General features: G+C 41.6%; 1 protein-coding gene across 7 annotated transcripts in view; it reads right to left on the bottom strand.

Moving 5' to 3' along the window:
• The window catches only part of SORCS1 (sortilin related VPS10 domain containing receptor 1), a 562,818-nt gene that overhangs the window by 357,607 nt on the left and 179,721 nt on the right, over positions 1–25,490 (bottom strand). For all 7 annotated transcript variants that reach the window (XM_082611124.1, XM_082611122.1, XM_082611123.1 and 4 more), the window contains exon 2: positions 15,064–15,131. In XM_082611124.1, coding sequence (XP_082467250.1) covers positions 15,064–15,131 — 68 coding nt within the window. The remainder of the gene's footprint in view (positions 1–15,063; positions 15,132–25,490) is intronic.

The following is a 25,490-nucleotide window of genomic DNA, read 5'->3' on the forward strand; positions in this document are numbered from 1 at the left end:
CAGGAAGTTTTCCCTTCTTCAACCCAGGGCATATTACAGTACCTCTATTATGACACTTGACATACCAATATAATTTCTCATTTATTTATCTCTCTCCCACTAGACTGTGAATTCCTTAAGGGCAATAATCAAATCTTATTCATATCTGGATTCACACCATTTATCATGATTCCAGGCATGTATTTATTTACACATTCAATTAATTTGATATATCTCACTTGAATGTCTATGTGCCAGGCACTTTATTGGGCATTCAAAATACAGTGGAAAATAAGATAATATCTCTAAGTTCAGGGAGTTTATATTCTAGTGGTGGCATCAATAAACAAGTAATAAACAGAATCATTATGGATCATGACACGTGCAATGAATGAAATAAACAAAGACCTATGGTAGAAAGAAACAAGAGATTTCTTCTTAATAAGGTGGACATAAATGTTTTTTTTAAAAAATAAGGTGATATTCAGGCTGAGACCTAAAAAATGAGGAGGAGATAGTCATGTTGACTGAAAAATGAGACTCTATGTTGGTAGAAGGTAAGAATTAAATTGTGTCCTGGGTATCTTTTGACCTTCTTTGTGCCCGGTACAAAGCTCCATACCCATAGAGCATTTACTCTCCACAGTTTAATTACATATTAGTAATAAGCTCAAGTTTTGGCTTCAAAGGATGGACCAAAGCATCAGGTGAGGAGGAAATCCCTTTGAGGGGTTATGAGGATGTGGAAGCATTGAGCTCCTACTGGAATTGGATGGTGGTAACCTAAATCTCAAGGGACCCCAGGGATGTAAGATTCCACCATGTAGTGTTCAATGGCAAAGCAGCAATACCAAAACTGACATCCTAAACACTTACTGAATGTATAACCAGATTTGATGTTGGAATGCCAGTTGTTCTGCTTTTTCTCTAGTAAAATTTTCTTTATTGTTTCCTGAGGTCATACTGATAAATTTACTGTACTGTCAGGGCAATGATAGCTTTTGTGCATATCTCATCCATTATTTGCTAAAAGGAGAAGTGGAGAACTCAGCGGAGCCAATCACTGAGGCAAATGAGGAGTGTAAAGAAGCAATCTGAGGCCAGAGCCTCACAGAAATCTCAGGAAGGCTTGCAGCATCTTTAGGCAGAGCTCAGCCAGATTCTAGTAGAAACAGCCTTCATGGTGGTGGGGGTGTGCAGGAAGATTTTCAAAAAATCAAGGGGCCCAACATGCATGCCAAGTACCCTATGGACATAAATGGGTTCCTCGACTTGAATCTGGGATTTTCACACTTGGCACTGGCTGTGTTCTTACTCTTGAGTGCAATGCAATGGTATTTCACAAGGTCATGTAGCACATTATCCAAAACAGTATTTCCTATATGGAAGGCATGAGGTTAAAACTTAGCATTAAAAAAGTATAAGAAACAGACCTGGCTTTCAGAAACCCTAAACCATTACTTAATATACTGCTTCTAAGAGGAAAAAAAAAAAGATACTTAATATATGTGCCAAGTTGTATTTCAGGTGCCAAGCAAAAAAAAATAACTAAGAGAAGATCACAGTGTTTGAGTTTCCAAGCTGGTATGGAAATAGATGAACATGGACAAGAACTTGTGCATAACTTTTACACTGAATTTGCCACACTTGTATAGTCACCCACTGAGCGTCTGCCCTTCACTAGGTTTTGAGTCTTTGTAGGGAAGAAGCAATTACTTACTCACACCTATATTTCCAGTGTCCACCTAGCACAGCGCCTGCCACAGAAATGGGGACAAGTAGTTAATTGTTAAACTGAACCAAATAAATATACATCTGACAACTATTATAAGATGAAGATACATAATACACTACAGGATTACTGAGGACAGAACAATTACCTTTGCTTAGTGGGAAAGGGGAGGTGGAGAAAATGGTTAAACATTGCCATGGACCAATAAACATATAAGAATATGCTCAGTATCACTGGTAGTCAGGGAAATGCCCCCTAAAACACTGTGATCAAGACGTCATTTTCACTCAACAGACTAGCAAAATTTTAAGTACTGAAAATGCCAGAGACCTTCAAGATGGCGGAGGAGTAAGACGTGGAGATCACCTTCCTCCCCACAAATACATCAGAAATACATCTAAATGTGGAACAACTCCTACAGAACACCTACTGAATGCTGGCAGAAGACCTCAGACCTCCCAAAAGGCAAGAAACTCTCCACGTACCTGGGTAGGGCAAAAGAAAAAAAAAAAAAAACAGAGACAAAAGAACAGGGATGGGACCTGCACCTCGTGGAGGGAGCTGTGAAGGAGGAAAAGTTCCCCCACACAAGGAAGCCCCTTCACTGGCGGAGACAGGGGGTGGCGGGGGGTAAGCTTCCGAGCCATGGAGGAGAGCGCAGCAACAGGGGTGCAGAGGGCAAAGCAGAGAGATTCCCGCACAGAGGATCGCTGCTGATCTGCTCGCTTGCCGGGGCAGGTGGGGGCTGGGAGCTGAGGCTCGGGCTTCGGAGGTCAGAGCCCAGAGAGAGGACTGGGGTTGGCTGCGTGAAGACAGCCTGAAGGGGGCTAGTGAGCCACAGCTAGCCAGGAGGGAATCCAGGAAAAAGTCTGGAGCTGCCGAAGAGGCAAGAGACCATTGTTTCGGGGTGTGCGAGGAGAGGGGATTCAGAGCACTGCCTAAATGAGCTCCAGAGACGAGCGTGAGCTGCAGCTATCAGCGTGGACCCCAGAGACAGGCATGAAACACTAAGGCTGCTGCTGCAGCCACCAAAAAGCTTGTGTGAAAGCACAGGTCACTAACCACACCTCCCCTGCCAGGAGCCTGTGCAGCCCGCCACTGCCAGTGTACCATGATGCAGGGACAACTTCCCCGGGAGAACACACGGTGCACCTCAGGCTGCTACAACGTCACTCTGGACTCTGCCGCCGCAGGCTCGCCGTGTATTCCGTACCACTCCCTCCCCCTGAGCCTGAGTGAGCCAGAGACCCCTAATCAGCTGCTACTTTAACCCCGTCCCGTCTGAGCGAAGAACAGACGCCCTCAGGAGACCTACATGCAGAGGCGGGGCCAAATCCAAAGCTGAACCCCAGGAGCTGTGTGAACAAAGAAGAGAAAGGGAAATTTCTCCCAGAAGCATCAGGAGCAGCAGATTAAATCTCCACAATCAACTTGATGTACCCTGCATCTGTGGAATACCTGAATAGACAATGAATCATCCCAAAATTGAGGCAGTGGACTTTGGGAGCAATTGTAGAGTTGGAGTTTGCTTTCTGCATCAAATTTGTTTCTGGTTTTATGTTTGATCTTAGTTTAATATTTAGAGTTTATTATCATTGGTAGATTTGTTTATTGATTTGGTCACTCTCTTCCTTTTTTTTAATATATATATATATGCATTTTTTTTCCTTTTTCTCTTTTTGTGAGAGTGTATGTGTATGTTTCTTTGAGTGACTTTGTCTGTATAGCTTTGCTTTTACCATTTGTCCTAGGGTTCCGTCTGTCCATTTTTTTTTTTTTTTTAGTATAGCTTTCAGTGCTTGTTATCATTGGTGGATTTGTTTTTTGGTTTGGTTGCTCTCTTATTTCTTTCTTTTGCTTATTACTTTTTAATATTTTATTTTTAATAATTATTTTTTATTTTAATAACTTTATTTTATTTTACTTTATGTTTTTCTTTCTCATGGTTCATTCTCCAGGATAGATCATATCTTGGGTCACAAAGCAAGCCTTGGTAAAGTTAAGAAAATTGAAATCATATCAAGTATCTTTTCTGACCACAATGCTATGAGACTAGATATCCATTACAGCAAAAAAAATTGTTAAAAATACAAACACATGAAGGTTAAACAATACACTACTAAATAACCCAGAGATCACTGAAGAAATCAAAAAGGAAATAAAAAAATACCTAGAAACAAATGACAATGGAAACACGATGACCCAACACCTTTGGGATGCAGCTTCTAAGAGGGAAGTTTATAGCAATACAATCCTACCTCAAGAAACAAGAAAAATCTTAAACAACCTAACCTAACACCTAAAGCAATTAGAGAAAGAAGAACAAAAAAAACCTGAAGATAGCAGAAGGAAAGAAATCATAAAGATCAGATAAGAAATAAATGAAAAAGAAATGAAGGAAACAACAGCAAAGATGGACAGAACTAAGAGCTGGTTCTTTGAGAAGATAAACAAAATTGATAAACCACTAGCCAGACTCATCAAGAAAAAAGGAGAAGACTCAAATCAACAGAATTAGAAGTGGAAAAGGAGAAGTAACAACTAACACTGCAGAAATACAAAGGATCACGAGAGATTACAAGTAACTATATGGCAATAAAATGGACAACCTGGAAGAAATGGTCAAATTCTTAGAAAAGCTCAACCTTCCAAGACTAAATCAGGAAGAAATAGAAAATATAAACAGACCAATCACAAACACTGAAATTGAAACTGTGATTAAAAATCTTCCAACAAGGCTTCCCGGGTGGTGCAGTGGTTGAGAGTCCGCCTGCCAATGCAGGGGATGCAGGTTCGTGTCCTAGTCTGGGAGGATCACAAATGCCGCGGAGCGGGTGGCCCATGAGCCATGGCCGCTAAGCCTGTGCGTCCGGAGCCTGTGCTCCACAATGGGAGAGGCCACAGCAGTGAGAGGCCCGCGTACCACACACACACAAAAAAATTCCAACAGACAAAAGCCCAGGACCAGATGGCTTCACAGGTGAATTCTATCAAACATTTAGAGAAGAGCTAACACCTATCCTTCTCAAACTCTTCCAAAATATAGCAGAGGGAGGAACACTCCCAAACTCATTCTATGAGGCCACCATCATGCTGATACCAAAACCAGACAAAGATGTCACAAAGAAAGAAAACTACAGGCCAATATCACTGATGAACATAGATGCAAAAATCCTCAACAAAATACTAGCAAACAGAATCCAGCAGCACATTAAAAGGATCACACACTACGATAAAGTGCGGTTTATCCCAGGAATGCAAGGATTCTTCAATATACACAAATCAATCAACGTGATACACCATATTAACAAATTGAAGGAGAAAAACCATATGATAATCTCAATAGATGCAGCAAAAGATTTGACAAAATTCAACACACATTTATGATAAAAACCCTCCAGAAATTAGGCATACAGAGAACTTTCCTCAACATAATAAAGGCCATATATGACAAACCTACAGCCAACATCGTCCTCAATGGTGAAAAACTGAAAGCATTTCCACTAAGATCAGGAATAAGATAAGGTTGCCCACTCTCACCACCATTATTCAACATAGTTTTGGAAGTTTTAGCCACAGCAATCAGAGAAGAAAAAGAAATAAAAGGAATCCAAATCAGAAAAGAAGAAGTAAAGCTTCTTTGTCACTCTTTGCAGGTGAAACGATACTACACATACAGAATCCTAAGGATGCTACCAGAAAACTACTAGAGCTAATCAATGAATTTGGTAAAGTAGCAGGATACAAAATTAATGCACAGAAATCTCTGGCATTCCGATATACTAATGATGAAAAATCTGAAAGTGAAATTAAGAAAACACTCCCATTTACCACTGCAACAAAAAGAATAAAATATCTAGGAATAAACCTACTTAAGGAGACAAAAGACCTATATGCAGAAAATTATAAGACACTGATGAAAGAAATTAAAGATGATACAAATGATGGAGAGAGATACCATGTTCTTAGATTGGAAGAATCAACATTGTGAAAATGACTCTACTACCCAAAGCAATCTACAGATTCAATGCAATCCCTATCAAACTACCACTGGCATTTTTCACAGAACTAGAACAAAAAACTTCACAATTTGTATGGAAACACAAAAGACCCCAAATAACCAAAGCAATCGTGAGAAAGAAAAATGGAGCTGGAGGAAACAGGCTCCCTGGCTTCAGACTATACTACAAAGCTACAGTTATCAAGACAGTATGGTACTCTCACAAAAACAGAAATACAGATCAATGGAACAGGAGAGAAAGCCCAAAGATAAACCCACACACATATGGTCACCTTATCTTTGATAAAGGAGGCAAGAATATACAGTGGAGAAAAGACAGCCTCTTCAATAACTGGTGCTGGGAAAACTGGACAGCTACATGTAAAAGAATGAAATTAGAACACTCCCTAACACCATACACAAAAATAAACTCAAAATGGATTAAAGACCTAAATGTAAGGTCTTAGCGGAAAACGTAGGCAGAACACTCTATGACATAAATCACAGCAAGATCCTTTATGACCCACCTCCTAGAGAAATGGAAATAAAAACAAAAATAAACAAATGGGACCTAATGAAACTTTAAAGCTTTTGCACAGCAAAGAAAACATAAACAAGACAAAAAGACAACCGTCAGAATGGGAGAAAATATTTGCAAATGAAGCAACGGACAAAGGATTAATCTCCAAAATTTACAAGCAGCTCATGCAGCTCAATTTCAAAAAAACAAACAACCCAATCCAAAAACGGGCTGAAGACCTAAATAGATATTTCTCCAAAGAAGATATACAGATTGCCAACAAACACATGAAAAGATACTCAACATCACTAATCATTAGAGAAATGCAAATCAAAACCACAGTGAGGTATCACCTCACACCAGTCAGAATGGCCATCATCAAAAAATCTACAAACAGTAAACGCTGGAGAGGGTGTGGAGAAAAGAGAACCCTCTGCACTGTTGGTGGGAATGTAAGTTGATACAGCCACTATGGAGAATAGTATCGAGGTTCATTAAAAAACTAAAAGTAAAACTACCATATGACCCAGCAATGCCACTACTGGGCACATACCTTGAGAAAACCAAAAAGAGTCATGTACCTCAATGTTCATTGAAGCTCTATTTACAATAGCCAGGACATGGAAGCAACCTAAGTGTCCATCGACAGATGAATGGATAAAGAAGATGCGGCACATATATACACTTCAATATTACTCAGCCATAAAAAGAAACGAAATTGAGTTATTTGTAGTGAGGTGGATGGACCTAGAGACTGTCATACAGAGTGAAGTAAGTCAGAAAGAGAAAAATAAATACCATATGCTAACACATACATATGGAACCTAAAAAAAAAAAAAAAAGTTCTGAAGAACCTAGTGACAGGACAGGAATAAAGACACAGACATAGAGAATGGACTTGAGGACATGGCAAGGGGGAAGGATAAGCTGAGATGAAATGAGAGAGTGGCATGGACATATATACACTACCAAACGTAAAATAGCTAGCTAGTGGGAAGCAGCCGCATAGCACAGGGAGATCAGCTCGGTGTTTTGTGACCACCCAGAGGGGTGGGATAGGGAGGGTGGGAGGGAGATGCAAGAGGGAGGAGATATGGGGATATATGTATATGTATAGCTGATTCACCTTGTTATAAAGCAGAAACTAACACAACAATGTAAAGCAATTATACTCCAGTAAAGATGTTAAAAAATAAAAAAAAAGAAAATACCCAGTGCTAGTGAAATCACTGGGAAATATAAGGTCTGTTACTGCTTGTGGGTATATGAATTATCCTAACCATCTTGGAAAGTAATCTCAGGTATCTATTAACATTATAAATGCATTTGGTTTTGATACAGCAATATCCCCTTTAGGACTCTAGTGTACTTTACAAAGAGAAAATTACCAAAAATGTAACAACATGTTTACAAACATGTTTATTGAAGCACTATATTAAATATCAAATATTGTAGAAATTAGATAATGATCCAATAAAAAGGTCATGGAGAAGTAATGTAGCTTGGAGTTAACAGAACACACTCAGGATCCATCTCTGACACTTACTGACTACATGAACATCGGGCACATTAATTTTTTTCTTTTTTTTTTTTTTTGCGGTACATGGGCCTCTCACTGCTGTGGCCTCTCCAGTTGTGGAGCACAGGCTCCGGACGCGCAGGCTCAGCGGCCATGGCTCACGGGCCCAACCGCTCTGTGGCATGTGGGATCTTCCTGGACCGGGGCACAAACCCGTGACCCTGCATCGGCAGGTGGACTCTCAACCACTGCGCCATCAGGGAAGCCCGGGGCACATTAATTTTTAAGCCTTAATGTTTCTAAGCCTCACTTCTCTCATATGTAAACCTGGGATACTAGTAACGCCTATTTTATAGGGTTGTTATGAGGATAAAAAGCACTGAAAACACTTCCTGGCTCAAAAGAAGCACTACATAACTTAATTAAGGATGCAGTTGTTAAATTCAGTATACAACATCCATACTATTTGATGCTTATAAACCTGACCCATTTTTCTTAGTGTATTCATCTGGACAGACACCCATAACTCATTGTTAAGTGAAAATAACAGGTTGCCAGAGTCCTACAAACAGTTACTCCTACTTTCTCAAACAAACAAAAAAGTGGTCCACAGACGTATATATGTGTTGGTATTTTTGAGTTGGGTCATAACGATATGGACAGAATCACACAAAACTCTTAACATCACTGACCTCAGGGAAGCTGGATCAGTGTGGGCAGTAAAAGACTACTAACATTTTTTGTTTGCCTCTGCATTGTTTGGTTCATTATAATGAACATACTTTTTTTCTTGATTTTTTGAAAATAATAAGATTTAATCAAATGAATTTATAAGTCAAGGACCCACAAGAAGCTCTGCATGACACAAATATGGGGATGGGAGTGGGAGTTACAAAGCTCAAAGGAATCCAGAATCCAAAGCACCCCCTGATCCTGCTGGGGAGCTTGGCTCTCTCCTGGGGGAGACTGGGAAGGCACTAAACATTTGTAAACACAGGGATGAATGAATAGCATCACTGGATTTGTGTAACACAAAGAGCCCTCTTCAGGGAAATTTCATACTCTAGCTTTATTCTTTTTCTTTTTTAGGGTGACTACCCCCATTCTCTATTCTTGTATTTGTGGCTGACTGAAAGCTGGATTGTGTAACACAACATCCTTCAAAGCTAAGACTAATAATCTATCCAAGACACTCTATGCTTTTCCCCTGGATGAGGAGTAGAAAGGGAGAGGTTTCCAGCTAATGGGAACCACCCACAGGGTTGGCAGAAAGTCACCATCTTCACGTCAGCTTCTGTCAGCCTGAACCCCTTGAGCTCTCCAGAAAGTACTGGCTGAAGCCAACCCCACACAGATGCTGCTTCAAGGCACTCTACAGCCATTCTCTCCACAAAGACTCCACTGGGAAGCTTCTCTTGATAATCGCTGTGTGTCACATCCAAGGAGAAGCAAAGTGACTCCCGTGACAAGGAAACAGGGCTGGCTCCCAGCGCAGAATCAAATGGCCTAACCCATTCTCTCTGCTTTAACTATATGCTCCTTCATCCCACAAAAGCAGCTATTGCAGCTTGAGAAGTACATGATTGTGGAGATGTGTTCAGAAGCTTGTATTTCATGTGGATCAGAAAATAGGACACTAGGGAGTTTGAGAAGTCAGCCAGGCCAGGCAAGCTCTACAACAGACACACTGCAGGTTGTGTGTCCCTTTAAGAGAGTATACCTTTACATGTCCCTGTATGAGATTAGATCACTCCCTAACACCATACACAAAAATAAGCTTAAAATGGATTAAAGACCTAAATGTAAGGCCAGAATCTATCAAACTCTTAGAGGAAAACATAGGCAGAACACTATGACATAAATCACAGCAAGATCCTTTTGGACCCACCTCCTAGAGAAATGGAAATAAAAACAAAAATAAACAAATGGGACCTAATGAAACTTCAAAGCTTTTGCACAGCTAAGGAAACCATAAACAAGACCAAAAGACAACCCTCAGAATGGGAGAAAATATTTGCAAATGAAGCAACGGACAAAGGATTAATCTCCAAAATTTATAAGCAGCTCATGCAGCTCAATAGCAAAAAAAACAAACAACCCAATCCAAAAATGTGCAGAAGACCTAAACAGACATTTCTCCACAGAAGATATACAGACTGCCAACAAACACATGAAAGGATGCTCAACATCTTTACTCATTAGAGAGATGCAAATCAAAACTACAATGAGATATCATCTCACACCAGTCAGAATGGCCATCATCAAGAAATCTAGAAACAATAAATGCTGGAGAGGGTGTGGAGAAAAGGGAACACTCTTGCACTGCTGGTGGGAATGTGAATTGGTACAGCCACTATGGAGAACAGTATGGAGGTTCCTTAAAAAACTACAAATAGAACTACCATATGACCCAGCAATCCCACTACTAGGCATATACCCTGAGAAAACCATAATTCAAAAAGAAACATGTACCAAAATGTTCACTGCAGCTCTATTCACAATAGCCCGGAGATGGAAACAACCTAAGTGTCCATCATCGGATGAATGGATAAAGAAGATGTGGCACATATATACAATGGAATACTACTCAGCCATAAAAAGAAATGAAACTGAGCTATTTGTAATGAGGTGGATAGACCTAGAGTCTGTCATACAGAGTGAAGTAAGTCAAATAGAGAGAGACAAATACCATATGCTAACATATATATATGGAATTTAAGAAAAAAAAAAGTCATGAAGATCCTAGGGGTAAAACAGGAATAAAGACACAGATCTACTTGAGAATGGACTTGAGGATATGGGGAGGAGGAAGGGTAAGCTGTGACAAAGCGAGAGAGAGGCATGGACATATATACACTACCAAATGTAAGGTAGATAGCTAGTGGGAAGCAGCCGCATAGCACAGGGAGATCAGCTGGGTGCTTTGTGACCGCCTGGAGGGGTTGGATAGGGAGGGTGGGAGGGAGGGAGACGCAAGAGGAAAGGGATATGGGAACAGATGTATATGTGTAACTGATTCACTTTGTTATAAAGCAGAAACTAATAAAATCCTTATAAAAAAAAAAAAAAGAGAGAGAGAGTACACCTTTAGTCCTTCCAGAATTGCCTAGGGCTTCCTCACCAGCTAAGCCTCTCTGGGCAGAATGCTGGTTACCCTGGCACAGAGGGAAAAAAGATTATAATTTCTTCTCAGAGATACTGTATCTAGATTTTGATACTTTATTTATCTCAACCTTTAAGCTTATCTTGCTTCAGTATGGTAAAATCACCAGCTCTACCAAATCTCACAGCTTAATCCACTGGAAAGTAGAGGACGTGTTGAGGTGTGGTTAATTGTTCTGTGTCAGATCATCCCCCTTTCCTCTCAGTTTGACTCCCTGAGTGAACGACAACACAAAACGAAAACAAAATCAACAACTTGCTCCAGGATTAAGGTGTAATCAATGACAAACCAACTGGGAGCCCAAGCTCATTCATTTGGTACAGCGGCATCTCGCTCTGTCAGCCAGGGTTTGCGGATTCAGTGAGGCTGAAAGCCCTACAACATCACGGCAAGGTCAGCTGCTTCTTGGCCTCTCTCCTATTCTAAGACCCCGGAGACGTTTGCCACTTGCCCCCTTTGGACTACTCAGCTGGTAAAAATTGTCAAGAATATGAGCTCAATCAAAAAGCGCATGTATCTATTTGTTGGACAAGAAGCCACTTCCCTGTTGCCCAGTATTTTTCTGGAATAGGGCAAATGCTGCTCAGAATGTCATAGCACTTTGAAAACCCTATTTTTAATACACATATATGTATATAACAATCATATATATACACATACATACATGTATACATATATATATATGATAAAAATGTTGTTTACTTATGTACAGCAAGATCCCCCAGAAGACAGATGGGGTTCTGGATGATCAATAAGCAGTGAAATGACTGAAGTTTATAACTAACATGGCTGTAAGTGTGTGTGGGCTATTACTGACAAATTGTGTGACCTTGGCACACTGTAAAAATGTATTGGGAGGATGCAATAATGCAAGTCAAGCACTGAGCATCGTGCCTGACACATCGTGAGCGCTCCATCAAAGTTAATTTTTGTTACTGTTGTCATTACTTTCATGAGCAACAGCATCACTGCCGTTACCATGAAACCAGTAGCTAGACTTAAGGACATCAGGTCTAGTTGAGAAGAGAAAATATACACATGAGCAAAGTAAAGAAGCAACACTCCTGGGATCTGGCAGCTCTGGGTGCTGCGTAAATATCTTATTCGATACAATTACATAAGGCAGGTTACAGGTAGGTACAGTTCTCTCTCATTTTAACTGTCCAAAGATCTTTGTCTCTCTAAACAATGAAGTCCTGGAAGGCAGAACCTACGTGCTATGGATCTATGTACCCACCCAACTTGCCTTCCCTAGATAAGAACAATATAAGGCCTAGAGGAGTTAATCAATTCATCTTTGTTGAATAAATGAGTGAGAAAGAGAGTTATATGTTAGTGACCGTGCAGTAGAGACAAAACTGTAGTATTCACTGGTCTATTCAAAACCAGATACTTACTGAGCATTATCTATGTGCTAAGTCCTGCATTCAGTGCTGTGAGTGCCCTGAGTATCTCTAAAACCTGGCCTGTGCCCCTAAGAAGCCCCCAACGGCTGGCATAGGCAGGTCTTCTGAGAAGATTGTACAAGCTGGTACAGGAGAAAATGAGTCAACACTTAAGCAGTCTAGTCTCCTTCAAGATGACGTGGAATCACGAGGACCTCTCTTCCTGGTCCCATCCTTGACCCATCCAGGCCTGTCCCCCTCCACCTCTACGTTAACACCCCCAAAATGTCCCCTAAAGACCAAATATGGGCACCATGAGCCACTCAAAAAATGCAGCCCTGAAAAGCAATTGTGAAGCATTCTAAATATTCCCTTTTCTCCTTTCCTCTTTTCTAAATTGTCTTTTCAGGCATGTACTTTTCCATCAAAGTATTAAAACGGGCAGTTGTAATAACATAGAACACCCCCAGGAATCATTTGCCACATATGACATGCAGAACATGACATAAATGGCAAATGACTATTGTGGGTGTGTTAGAAAAGCAAGTATAAATGGGTATATACACACACACATTACTTGTACATATGTGTATATTACGTGTATATAAACGTGTGTGTGTGTGTATATGTATACGTATGTATATATCTCCCAGTGAAATTGATTCTAAGATGGAAAAGTCTGCAGGTCATTCTTGCCACACTTTCCCAGGCTTAAGCCCATGGAGTTTGCTCCCTCAGAAGGGAGGTCTGGTATACTGGAACGTGATGCCATTTTTATTTCACTAAGCCCCTCCCTTAAGGTAAGAAAAGAATACTCTTCCTGGACTGAGGCATCAGTAATAGTGCCCCGTCAGAGAGAAAGAAGCATGCTGAGCGTGAGCTTAAGCAATCCAGGACAAGCTGTTCCTCACGTCCCTCCAATATGCGCTTCCCAGGACTACTCAGGCTGGGAGTTACGGCTGCTCGGCCTCTGTCCCACTGAGACAGAACTGCACATCTTTTAATTTTCTAATATGCCGACGACACTTTACATGGCAGATGCACTACCCAGTAAAAGCTGGCTTTTACTTTCATTTATGCACATACATTAGAGAAATTTTCCAAGGAAGCATAAGCTTACTCAGAGATGCTGATGAATAGGTGCTGAATTTAAACAATACAGCAGGAGTCAGGCCCTTAATGTATTAAAGAACTGTACTTTTTGAGGCTCCTACCAAACTTCCCACACTTGAAATCAGTTACATAAATTTCCTTGGGACAGAAACTCTGCATAACTGACCTCCTACCTGGGGAAAGAGCTCAATTATTGAAATGCCTGACAACAAACAAAAGAACAGAATCTAGCCTTTTCTTTGATCTACTAGGGTTCTCCTAAAGCACAGGACAATTTATGTGGGGCTTCTTGTACACAATGTCAAGCCTAATAGAAAACAGACATCAGGCGAAAATAAAATTTAATAAACAATCTTCTTGTGAGGCCTGGTAGATTGCTTTGGGGTGTCTATACAATCTATGAGCCTCCTCTTGTATGACCACTGCAATCCCCAATAAGAAGCAGGCCCTGAAACCAAATTGCTTCCACGTAAATCAACTTTCCCTCCCAAGCCACTGTTGACTGCACTGGCGGTGGGGGGGGACACCTGACACAAACAGGGTGATTGCAGTCTTTCTCCCTAGACCTCAGCACTGACACTGAAAGCCAAGAGGCAGCCTCTCCTGGTCACGTGAACTGACAGGTAATGGAAGCCCCCCACTGATCTTATGTGGTCAACACTCACTAGCTTTGGTCTGCCCACAGACCACTCCCCACCTTTCTGTATAACGACTCTCACTTAGTCTGTGTGTGCATGCGTGTACGTGTGTGAATACCATCTCCAGACTTTGTCTCCATCCTCTCCCAGGTCAGGGATCATCATGTGATCCAGGCCTGACCAATTAGAGGACGTGCTCTCCTGGACTTCAGGGATTGGTTCGGGCATGGGCCCATGACACAGGCTGGTGGAGAAGAGCCAATCAGGAGTGAGATAAATCAATATTTTTTTAAGAAACAAAACAAAACAACAGAATGTTGTTATAGTTGTATAGTTGTATGTTGTATAGTTGTATGTTATAGTTGTATAGTTCTATGTTGTATAGTTGTATGTTGTATAGTTTCCAAGGAAAAAGGAGAAGAGAATAACTGCCTGGGCATTTGAGGACCTTCTTTCGTTCTAAATCCAATAAGTTAGTCTGCCCTTGAAGAATTTGTTCATTCATTTGAAAAAGTACTAATTGCCCACTCTATATGTGTGACACAGTAGTGTGAATCCCAGAAATTAAGGCAACCGTGTAAGTGTGTGTGTGCCCCTCTGTGCTGCAGAACCACGGAAGGGAAGCTGTGAAAGAATGTTGCCCTGGTAGCCTGCCTGGGTTCTGTAAACCTAGAGGTTACACTGATCCCCTCTGCAAAGATATCCTTATTCTTTCGTTTCTGCCCCAATAAGCTCACAGATCAGTGAGAACTATGAGAACCAAAACGCATAAAGACAACCTAATAAGCCGTTTAGCAAAAGGATCTGTGACCAAAAGAAGAGGTCTATAAAAAGGAAGGGTCCAGCCTTCCTGGAAATAAACCCCATCCCATGGCTAAGGGAAACGAAGAGCAAACAGAGGAAGAAAGAGGAGGAACCAGAAACCTTCCCACCAGGAAACGGGGGTGGGGGTGAGCAGCCAGCCGAGGACATCACGTTTAAGTAACACAGTAATTATTAGCTCAGCTTCCCTACCTCCACAGCGAGCTCTCCGTGATGCTCCCCAGGTTATAGTCGTAGAGCTTTGTCAAAATGAGAATCACCTGAAGGCAAAAGAAGACATCCCGGTTAGTTTCAAACAATGACAATCTCATAGAACTGAAACGGCCCAAGGGAGGGCTTAGAATTCCTTTAATGGGCACTTCACATAATTGAATGAGTTGTTGCAGCATCCGCTGACACAGATTGGGGAAGGGTTTGCCTGTGCCTCCCCTTAAACAGCTCAAGCCTGATGCCCTCCCTAACCTTCTCCCTTTCAGCCAGTAGCAAGACTTACCTGCCCATCCAGGCATTTCTTATCCTGGTGGGCTTAACACTTTCAGGAAAGCTAACAGAGCTGTCAGATACGTGTCCTGCAAGGCAGCCACTGAGCAGGTGGCTGGGAGAGAGGAAGGTCAATGACACAGGTCCCAGCCCTCCTCGCTGTACCAGACGGGGCAGGTAACTTAGCTTCTCTGAACCTCAACATGCTCTCTCTCAAAAAGGGTGGCTGTGGGCTTCCCTGGTGGCACAGTGGTTGAGAGTCCGCCTGCCGATGCAGGGGACATGGGTTCGTGCCCCGGTCTGGGAAGATCCCACATGCCGCGGAGCGGCTGGGCCCATGAGCCATGGCCGCTGAGCCTGCACGTCTGGAGCCTGCGCTCCACAACGGGAGAGGCCACAACAATGAGAGCTCACGTAACACAAAACAAAAACAAAAAAACCTTACTTCTTTAGCAAAACGTAAGCATGTGTGAGGCTCTGGGCACCCTATGGGCACGTCAGATGGCAGGCCTGCGGTGAGGGCATATGCTTAACAGATCCGTGTGTCAATTAAGTCGCTTGAAGTGCTAAATTTCAATCATCGCCATCCCAGGAATGCTGATCAGCGGCAGCGGGGTGGCTGTTTGAAGACACAGAATGATGTCGCTGCTCCACCTCGATATGATTTTGCAGAATAGGCCTATAAATCCCCCACCAAGAAAATGGGTGTGTGGGCATAAAGCATTTCTAGGTAGTTGCTCTCCTGGTACAAGACGGCGGTAAACTAAATAATGAAGTTCAGCTGGTCACAAACTGCCTCTCCCATCCATCTGACGAGGGAATTCACTGGAGCCCCAGAGAAGGAAACTTGTTAACCCAGCATGTAACGGTGTGGAACCCCTCACACACACACACAGAAGGTGTTTAAGCAATTCACAGGCAGGCGGGCAGGGAGGTAAAAATCCACTCCCTGACTCTTCTTGCTGGGCTAGTAAAATGAAAATGCCAGTGATACGCTCAGGCAGTTTGTCAATACTGCACCAGATGAGGTGTCATTTATGGCATTTCAAAGCATATCTGCTTGAATCAATCTAATCTTTCTGTTTTCAGAAAGAGAGCAAGAAAGAAGGGAGAACTGCTGACCTTTAGTTATGTTTTCAATCGATTATTTGAATCTCTTTCCCCCTCTTTTTTTCCCTTTCCTGTCTATATGCATTATTTACCACCTTACTTCTGGATGGTGACACGTCATTATATTAGATCGGATTTGCTGTTGTTTGTTTGTTTTTCTGCTCTGGTTAATTAGCAATACTGTTTTACAGAATTAGCATCTGTTAAAGGACCACAGCCAAAACGACCACCATTAGATGAGAAAAAGAGGTAAACACAATTGTCTGCCTTGGCTGGTTCCACTGTCTACCATTTTTGTGTATTTTTCAAACAAACAAACAAAAAATCACTGGAACTTATTGATCAAGTGAAATGTTATAAGTACTTAAAAAATATATAAATCGTCATTTATTTTTATTCATTTGGTAAACAATTTTCACGTATAGATTTAATTCCGAGTCCAAGTGTACAGCATTTAATTGTAAATCCAATCAATGAGAACGAGGCTGTTCTGATAAATACATTTGCACAAAATGGAATATCTGTGAACATCTTGTTTTTTTTCCTATATCTTGTTCTCACGATACAATACCAAAATATCCTTGATTCAAAACAATAAGTGGTGACCATATGGTAACACCTTTTTTAGGTTCCTCATTACATCTTAGGATACTTTCTTTAAATAGCTATAATCTAAATATCTATGACTAGATAACCTCTACCTACATTGTGTCAGTACCTCAGTGCCCACTGATTTCTGGGACTTTCCACAGTGACATGTCTAAGGATCCCCCAACCAGTCTAGGAGCTGCTGTCACCGCAAGTCATCAGTCCTGTTCTTTTGCTGGGGCTCCTTCCTGCCATATCCACTGCTCATAAAGCTTCTGGGCAGGGTGGGTGCCGAGGAGGAACTTCATTTTCTCCATACTTATAAAGAGGATGTTGACGCCTATCCACCAAGCTGCTGTTTTCAAATCACTCATTCCTTAGAGGATGAGAAGGCACCAGAAACTGTGCCAGGCTCTGTGCAGGGAAAAATGAGGGTCTTCAAGGGAATGAAGCTTCCCTTGTGGCTTCCTCCCCAGCAATGAGCTCAACAAACTATTACCTCTTTTTCCAGAGTCTCCCAAAGCTCCCACTGCATAATTCCATCAATTCCAGCCTCTCACCTGCCCCTCTGTATATAGGTATTAAGAAACCATCACATAAAGAAAATGTAGTGTTCCTAATGCCATTTGCAGCAACATGGATGGCCTAGAGATTATCATACTAAGTGAAGTAATTCAGAAAGACAAATACCACTTATAACCGGAATCTAGCATATGACACAAATGAACTTATCTATGAAACAGAAACAGTCTTACAGACATAGAGAACAAACTTGTGGCTGCCAAGGGGGAGGCAGGGGTGGGGAGAGATGGATTGGGAGTTTAGGAGGAGTAGATGAAAACTATTATATATAGAATGGATAAATAAGGTCCTACTGCTTAGCACAGGGAACTACATTCAATATCTTGTGATAAACGATAAGGGAAAAGAGTATCAAAAAGAAATACAGTATGTGTGTGTCTGTGTGTGTGTGTGTGTGTGTATATATATAACTGAATCACTTTGCTGTACAGTAGAAATTAAAACATTGTAAATCAACTATCCTTCAATAAAATAAATTTTTAAAAAAGGAAACGGTAGTATAGTAGTCCACACAGTGGAATATTATTCAGCCATAAAAAAGGAAATCCTGCCATTTGTGCCAACACAGATGAAACTGGAGGGCATTTTGTTGGCGAAATAAGCCAGGTAAAGAAATATAAATAATGTATCATTTATAAGCAGAATCTAAAACAAACAAAAAATGATCTCATAGAAACAGAAGAGAATGGTGGTGGTTAGGGGCTGCAAGAAGGGGGGGAAATGAGATGTAGGTCCAAGGGCACAAACCTTCAGTTATAAGTTCTGAGGATCTATTGTATGGCATGGTGACTATAGTTAATAGTACAATATTATATATTCAAAACTTTCTGAGAGTAGATCTTAAGCATTCTCACCACAAAAGAGAGAGAGAGAGATCTTGACCTTAGCAATCATTACACAATGTATATTTATATTAAAGCATCTCGCTGTGCACTCTAAATGCATTCAGTTGGATTTGCCAAGTATTCCTCAACAAAGTTGGGGGGAAAAAATCACAATGGACCCTGGGAAAGGAAGATGCCAATTCACTCCTACCCTCTGCTAACCCCAACTTCTTTCTGCTCTCAGTTACACAGCAAAAGCATAGAGACAGAGACATTAGTACAGCTGTCCTTGGTATCCACGGGGGATTGGTTCCAGGACCCCCTGTGGACACCAAAACCCACGGATGCTCCAGTCCCTTATACAAAATGGCATAGTACCTGTATATAAACTATGAACATCCTCTCATATACTTTAAATCATCTCTAAATTACTTACAGTACCTAACACAATGTAAGTGCTATGTAAATAGTCATCACCGCGTGGCAAATTCAAGATTTGTTTTTGGAAAATTCTAGATTTTTTTCCAAATATTTTTGATCAGTGGATGATTGAATTCAGGGATGCAGAATCTATGGATACAGAGGGGAGACTGTACATGGATAACCAACAGTCATTTTAGTGTAAAATAGGAAAAAACAGTAAAAATGAGTATCAAAATGGCAGAGCAAGCCTTATATCCGGGTCTGGATTAGAATGAATGAACACAGCAGGCAGCAGGCTAAGCTAACGTATCGGAACTCTCCATTATGCCAAGTATTGAGACAGGTTACACCTTAGAATGTGACAGCAGGTGGGTTTTTTTTAACATAAAAATTTATTTAGAAATGAAACTCCAAACATTTAAGGAACGCCTAAAACACCTTCCTAGAAACCTGATTCTACAGAGTATACCTTTAAAAATGTCTCTAAATTGATTACTAGATGCAACAAACCAAAATTTACTCTATCCTTCCCAAGTAGTGGCACGGGAATCCTCCATTTATTTTCCTAAGGAAACAACATAGTGTTTTCATCCTTTGCTAACTTAAAGCATGCACCCCAGAGGAAGCAGGATGGAAGGTGGGGGGGGGGGGAGGCAATGCGGTTCCCCTCCCTTCATCCCCTAAGAAGGAATGTGCATATTCTCCCTGGAGTGGCCTCTCCTAATTACTTTGCTTGTGAGTAGCAACCTGGTTGGTAGCAGCGGACTAATGAGAATCTTTCCTGAAGGAGGAGTTTGCAGAGCAAGCTTCCTATTCTTCTTAAACTATGAATTTCGGGTGGCTCTGGGAGAACTAGTGGACATTCAGGGAGCTCTGAGTTCCACTGGGACATGTGGCCTGGCCACTGGCCTTCAACTCATCTCTCCTTCATCTCAGGGAAATCTCAGAAAAGTGGGACACATCTCCTCATTTTTCAATTATTAACGATTTTCATTCTTTTTTTTTCTCACTCTGTGTCCAAATGTGGAGGTAGAATCTAATCTCAGGGGAAACAAAAGTGTGGCCCTGGGCTTCTTGACAGTGAGCACTTTGGCTACAAGATTCTAAAGTCTTTTCATTCCTAAGGGTCTATATAGGTCCAAATTCTGAATAATGAAGAGGGTGACACGGGTCCCAGTCTATAAAACGACATTTCCTTTTGTAATCCTCTCAGTCATTAGTGATTCAGGGGGAGCGTGGGCAGGTTGGTTCCATCCTTGTAAAGCTCAGGGTGGCTCCACTGAACTCAATCCTGCCGGCGCTCATAAGCCCTCTCTCCTGAAGTGGGCCATAGTCAAGCTTGCATGAGCATTAGCATAACCACATGGAAGATGTTAGGTTCAGGGGCTGCAGCTGGCTACCCACATCCTTCCCCCACCAGCTTCCTGAAGGCCCTGGTGTCCCCTCATTGCCCAGTCTTGAGTGTCCCCTCTCTGCTCACTGCACCAGCTTGCCAGAGACATTAGGTTGGATGTTTTTAAAGATGTGGATGGAAGTGAATATGGAGACAGAGAATAATAAGGGCCCTGAAGAGATGTGGAACAATCTTTCATGGGGATCAAAGAGTTGGATAAGACAGAAGAGGGGTATTCAACAGCCAGAAAGTTGGTTTGTTTTTGGTTGTTTTCTTTGCACTCCAGTTTCAGGGAAAAGAAGAAAACTCACAACAGTGGTTTCCCTATAATACGCATGTTCCAGATTGTGTCTTTGGTTCAGAAAGCCTTTATTCAACTTTCCAACTTAAACAGAGGTTCTCATTCTTTTAAGGAGCCATGAATTCTTTAAGAATCTGATCTAATAAAAGTTATGAGCATAAAACAATGAATATAATGTTAATGATTTCACTGATCTCCTGAATCCTACGGGGGTCGTGAATCCAAGGATAAGAACCTTCTGTAATTCCCAGAAAACGGGAGCTTTGTTAAGAAGAAAGAACTTTCAGCTCTAAAATTCCACACATTTAATTCAATAAACATTTATTATGTCTTCTTAAGAAGCAGGAATAGGGCTTCCCTGATGGCGCAGTGGTTGAGAGTCCGCCTGCCGATGCAGGGCACATGGGTTTGTGCCCCGGTCTGGGAAGATCCCACGTGCCACGGAGCGGCTGGGCCCGTGAGCCATGGCCGCTGAGCCTGCGCGTCCGGAGCCTGTGCTCCGCAACGGGAGAGGCCACAGCAGTGAAAGGCCCGTGTACTGCAAAAAAAAAAAAAAAAGCAGCAGGAATAAAAAATATGTGCTATCAGGACACAAAGGGAAAATGAGACTCGGTACCAGTTCCTGGAAACTCAGTCTCGTGGAGAGGCAGAGCTGTTCAACGATGGTTACAAAATAAGGAAGAAAAAGGTATGTAGCAGGAGAAAAGTGTTTATATCTTTTAGAGCGCAAGAAAGAAAAATATCCTCAGCAAGAGCTTCTTACAAAAGGAGTCATTCAAGATAAATCCCGAAGGATGTGTGTGACTCTGATGGACTTGAGAGGCTATAGAGATGATACTCTAAGGGAAGGGTGCATGAGGACAGGCATCCAGAGATGTGACAACTCACAGAGCAACAAAGAGAGCAAGTCCCCAGACTGAGCTCAAGCTTAGATTGTGGGCAGTGCTGTAGTAGAAACTAGTCGAGGTACCTCCATTATGTTAGCCCTTATTCAGCCCTTATTCTTTCCACCCACTCAAGCGGTCTCCTACGGATGTTTTTTCCTCCTTTCTTGCTTAATTGAACTCTGAAAATGATTGCCCCCTAAAGTTGTACTACACACCTGATGCTTACTTCTCCAAGACAACACTCCCTAACATTCCTTTCCTTTGTGAGCATTCTTCATTCCAGAAAGAAGGTCAGGTCAGAAATAAGCTTGAGGACTCCTGGAACCTGTTCCGGAACCACCTGACGCCAGCCCTAACGATCTCAGTGTCTCCAGGAGAAAAGAGGAATGCAAGACAACGTCAGCCCTGAGCCTTATCTAGAACCCTATTTTCCACCCTGAAACTATAAGACCCCTTCTAATTTCCCAGGAAGAGGGGCACAGTCTTGAGGGCGTTAGCCTGCTGTAGCCCCCTTTGCCGGGCAAAGCAATAAAGCTACTCTCTTCTCCTCCAAAGCTATCTCCGCGTTTCTGTTCAGCACCGGTGAACAGAGGCTGGGTTTTCGGCAACAGCAGAAACACACAAATATCAGAATAGAGAGATACATTTGGCTCTACTATGAAGGGCCTTAATATTAGGATGGCAGTGTGCTTTGCTGAAAAGAACAAAGGCTTTGCAATCAGCAGGAGACCAGATTTTGACTCTTGGTTTAGCCACCATATCTGTTAGTATGTCTTTAGCATGGGAAACGGAGTATTAAAAATGACTCAAATAATAACAGATGTGTTATCTCATGTAACAAGAGGTCCAGAGTTGATGGGGTTCCACGACTAAGTTAGCCTAACAATGTCATCAAGGACCCAAGGGATACACATATATCCTTTCTGACAATGTCAACACAGGGTGCTACCTGCCCTCGTGTTTGCAAGGAGGCTGTGACACTTCTTTGCAGCACATGCAGACACAGCTACTTCCGGCAAAGAAAAAAAGAGCCTCTAGTGTATATATATGCTTTTGTTTTGTTTTGTTTTGTTTTAAATTAGAAAGGAAACCCTTTCCCACAAGCCCTACCGACAAAATCTCTGCAGTTTCAATGACCAGGATTCAGCCACATGCCCACATAGCACGTGCAATAAAAACTGAGAAAACAAGGTGGGTTCTGCCAGCAAAGAAAAAGTGGGGAGTGGCCACTACAGTTAGTAGTATCTGCCACTGCTTCACCTTGAATAAAGCCCTTAAATACTGAATTGACTTCTCTTATTTAAATAAATAAATAAATATCAGTAAAATGAGAAGATAACGTTATCTTTCTTTTTTATCTTGTAGAGTTTTGGGAAGCAAACACAGTAGGAAGTGGGAAAACTCTCTGTAAATGTTAAAATACTGTGCAAATGTAAGCAGTTGCTATTATTAATAACATCTAGCATTTTGTGGATATCTACTTTGTATGCCAGACAAATTTCATTATTAAGGGCATTTCAAGTACTTACATGATTTTTTTTTTCCCTGATGAGAAAATCAAAGCTAAGTAACTTAAAGTACTCAGCTAGTAAGTGGGGGACAAGTTTAACTCCCATTAGATACAGACTCTTATTCACTGTGCTTAACTCTCCCCATGGTATACTGCTTAGTATGGGTATGATTGTTCCTAGAGGCAAGGCAGAACCACTGAAGGATCCTCACTCTACATTCAGTTCAATAGTATTGAAGTCCTGTTACCTATCAGACAAGGGACTGATCACAAACTCATCCCTTGTGCCGCCTTCTTCCAGAAATTCCTGGAATATTTTTTCCTTATAATGGACAAACTTGAATTTTACCTTTTTACTGACCTCAGATCAATGACATTTTTATTCGTCATTTTTTTTTTTTAATTGTTGAACCCTGGTGAAATCCTTTTTTGAGGAGCTGATCCTTCTACTGAACTCACAACAGAATTTGGCTGTCCCGGGATTAGGAGTTCCTGACAATGAATGTGCACACATCTAACTGCAAATTTCAACAGACTGTTTTATTATATCAACATTTTCAGGAGATTTACGTGAATGTATAAGTGTGCTCCATGTGAGTTATCAAAGGGCAGAGAAATCAACAATTGCTAAACTAGATTAAGAAGCCCCAGAGGGAAGCTGAAAGGTTGATATGATGCAGGCACACACTCACAACCACACGTGCGCTTGAAGTCATCAGACGGAAGTAATCCAACACATACAAACACAAGTTGAAATGAAAAACCAGTAGAGGGCTTCCCTGGTGGCGCAGTGGTTGAGAGTACGCCTGCTGATGCAGGGGACATGGGTTCGTGCCCCAGTCCGGGAAGATCCCACATGCCGCGGAGTGGCTGGGCACGTGAGCCGTGGCCGCTGAGCCTGCGCGTCCGGAGCTTGAGCTCCGCAACGGGAGAGGCCACAACAGCGAGAGGCCCGCGTACCGCAAAAAAAAAAAAAAAAAAAAAAAAAGGGAGAAGAAAAAAAGAAAAGAAAAATCAGTAGAACGAGTGGGATGAATTTGGGGTACAGGGCCAGCTAGAAAGCAGTTAGTAGATTTTTGCCTCTGTTAAGTCCTTAATCCCCAAGTGACCTTCATGTTTTGTAGAAGCCCGCACATAATTTAATGTAATGTTTATTCATATGATACCCTCTGCATGACACTGAAATGGTGTGAGTTAAACAGCCACTGGACACCCCCCACCGACCCCAACGAGGGAACTTAAAAGACAAGACAGTCAAAAGAGATGGAGACACAAACAGGGCATGCAAATAACCTAATCAACACTAGACACAGGGCAAATTGCAGCATATCGAAGAGTCTTTATGGAAGTGGAAGGTTTTTTAGTAAAATTCGCTATGCCCTTCCTCTGAGTCTGTTTCCCTGTAGAGGTCATTTGCAGCTAATATATAAGGCTGGCCCAGGAGCTGTGGGACACGGTCCCAGGAGTTTGCACATGAGGAAAACTGTAGCTCTCACTGGAAGCAACGCACATCTCTTGCCACCTGTCTGCTGAAAGTCAAGTTCTTTCTTGTTAGTAACAAGTAAAGAAATGCTTTAAATAAAAAGCTATTACGCTCTAATCCTAGAGCCAAGTCATTATATTTAGCAAACAAATCCAAGCTTGTCAAACCCACCAGACCTAAGTTGCTTTTGGATGCAAATCCTGAATATAGAAGCTTTCCTCATCAACTTGCTCTTCAATTCCCCAAGGTGAGGGATGCTACCAACTCAGAAAAAAGTAAAAAGTACTCTCTCCGAAATCTATTTATCTCACAATGTCAAGCCAAACAGACTGACTGATGACACTTCATTCCTATATTTTTTTCTTTCCTTCTCCTCCTCCTCTTCTTTTTTGAATAATAAAAAAGAGGATAATTTTCCAAATATAGATCCATATCTAGTGGATAATGCTGGCCATTTCATATGCTTCTTCCCTTAATTAAATTACTCTGCCCTAAATTATACTCCATTTCAATCTTCTGTGTTACAGCAGAGGAAGTAGGGAGATGCTAAATTAAATGATATATTTTTTTCTATAAAAGAGCAAGATATCGGCACCAATGTCATCCCAGAAGAGTATCAAGATAAAACGATTGCACAAAATATGAGGAAAATGCATATTCAAGACAAAACCTCGCTACACAGGGAAATAGAAAATATTAAAACAATGGTAAAATAGAAATATTAAAAAGAACTGGAGATCCAAAGCCAAAGCTTCAAGACATGAAAGCAACTGAGGCTAGAGCATGGCCGGGAGAGAGGCTAGCAGCTCAGTGGGTGGTCTGGAGTGCTACAGTGCAAGGAACCTACTGGAAATGTCCTCTGCAAGTCCATCATTTCATAATTAAAGAAACAAACTCTACACCACGTTGTCCTCATTCCCCTCCTAGTGCTTCGAAGGGAATGGACATGATATCCCAACCATCCTCCTTTGAGGTAGTCCCTATTCAAATTAGGTCACCTGGTACTTACTGAAAGAAACACAAATAAGGCAGAGAATT

The sequence above is a fragment of the Mesoplodon mirus genome (genome assembly GCF_964341445.2).
Source record: "Mesoplodon mirus genome assembly, chromosome: 2".
NCBI lineage: Eukaryota > Metazoa > Chordata > Mammalia > Artiodactyla > Ziphiidae > Mesoplodon > Mesoplodon mirus.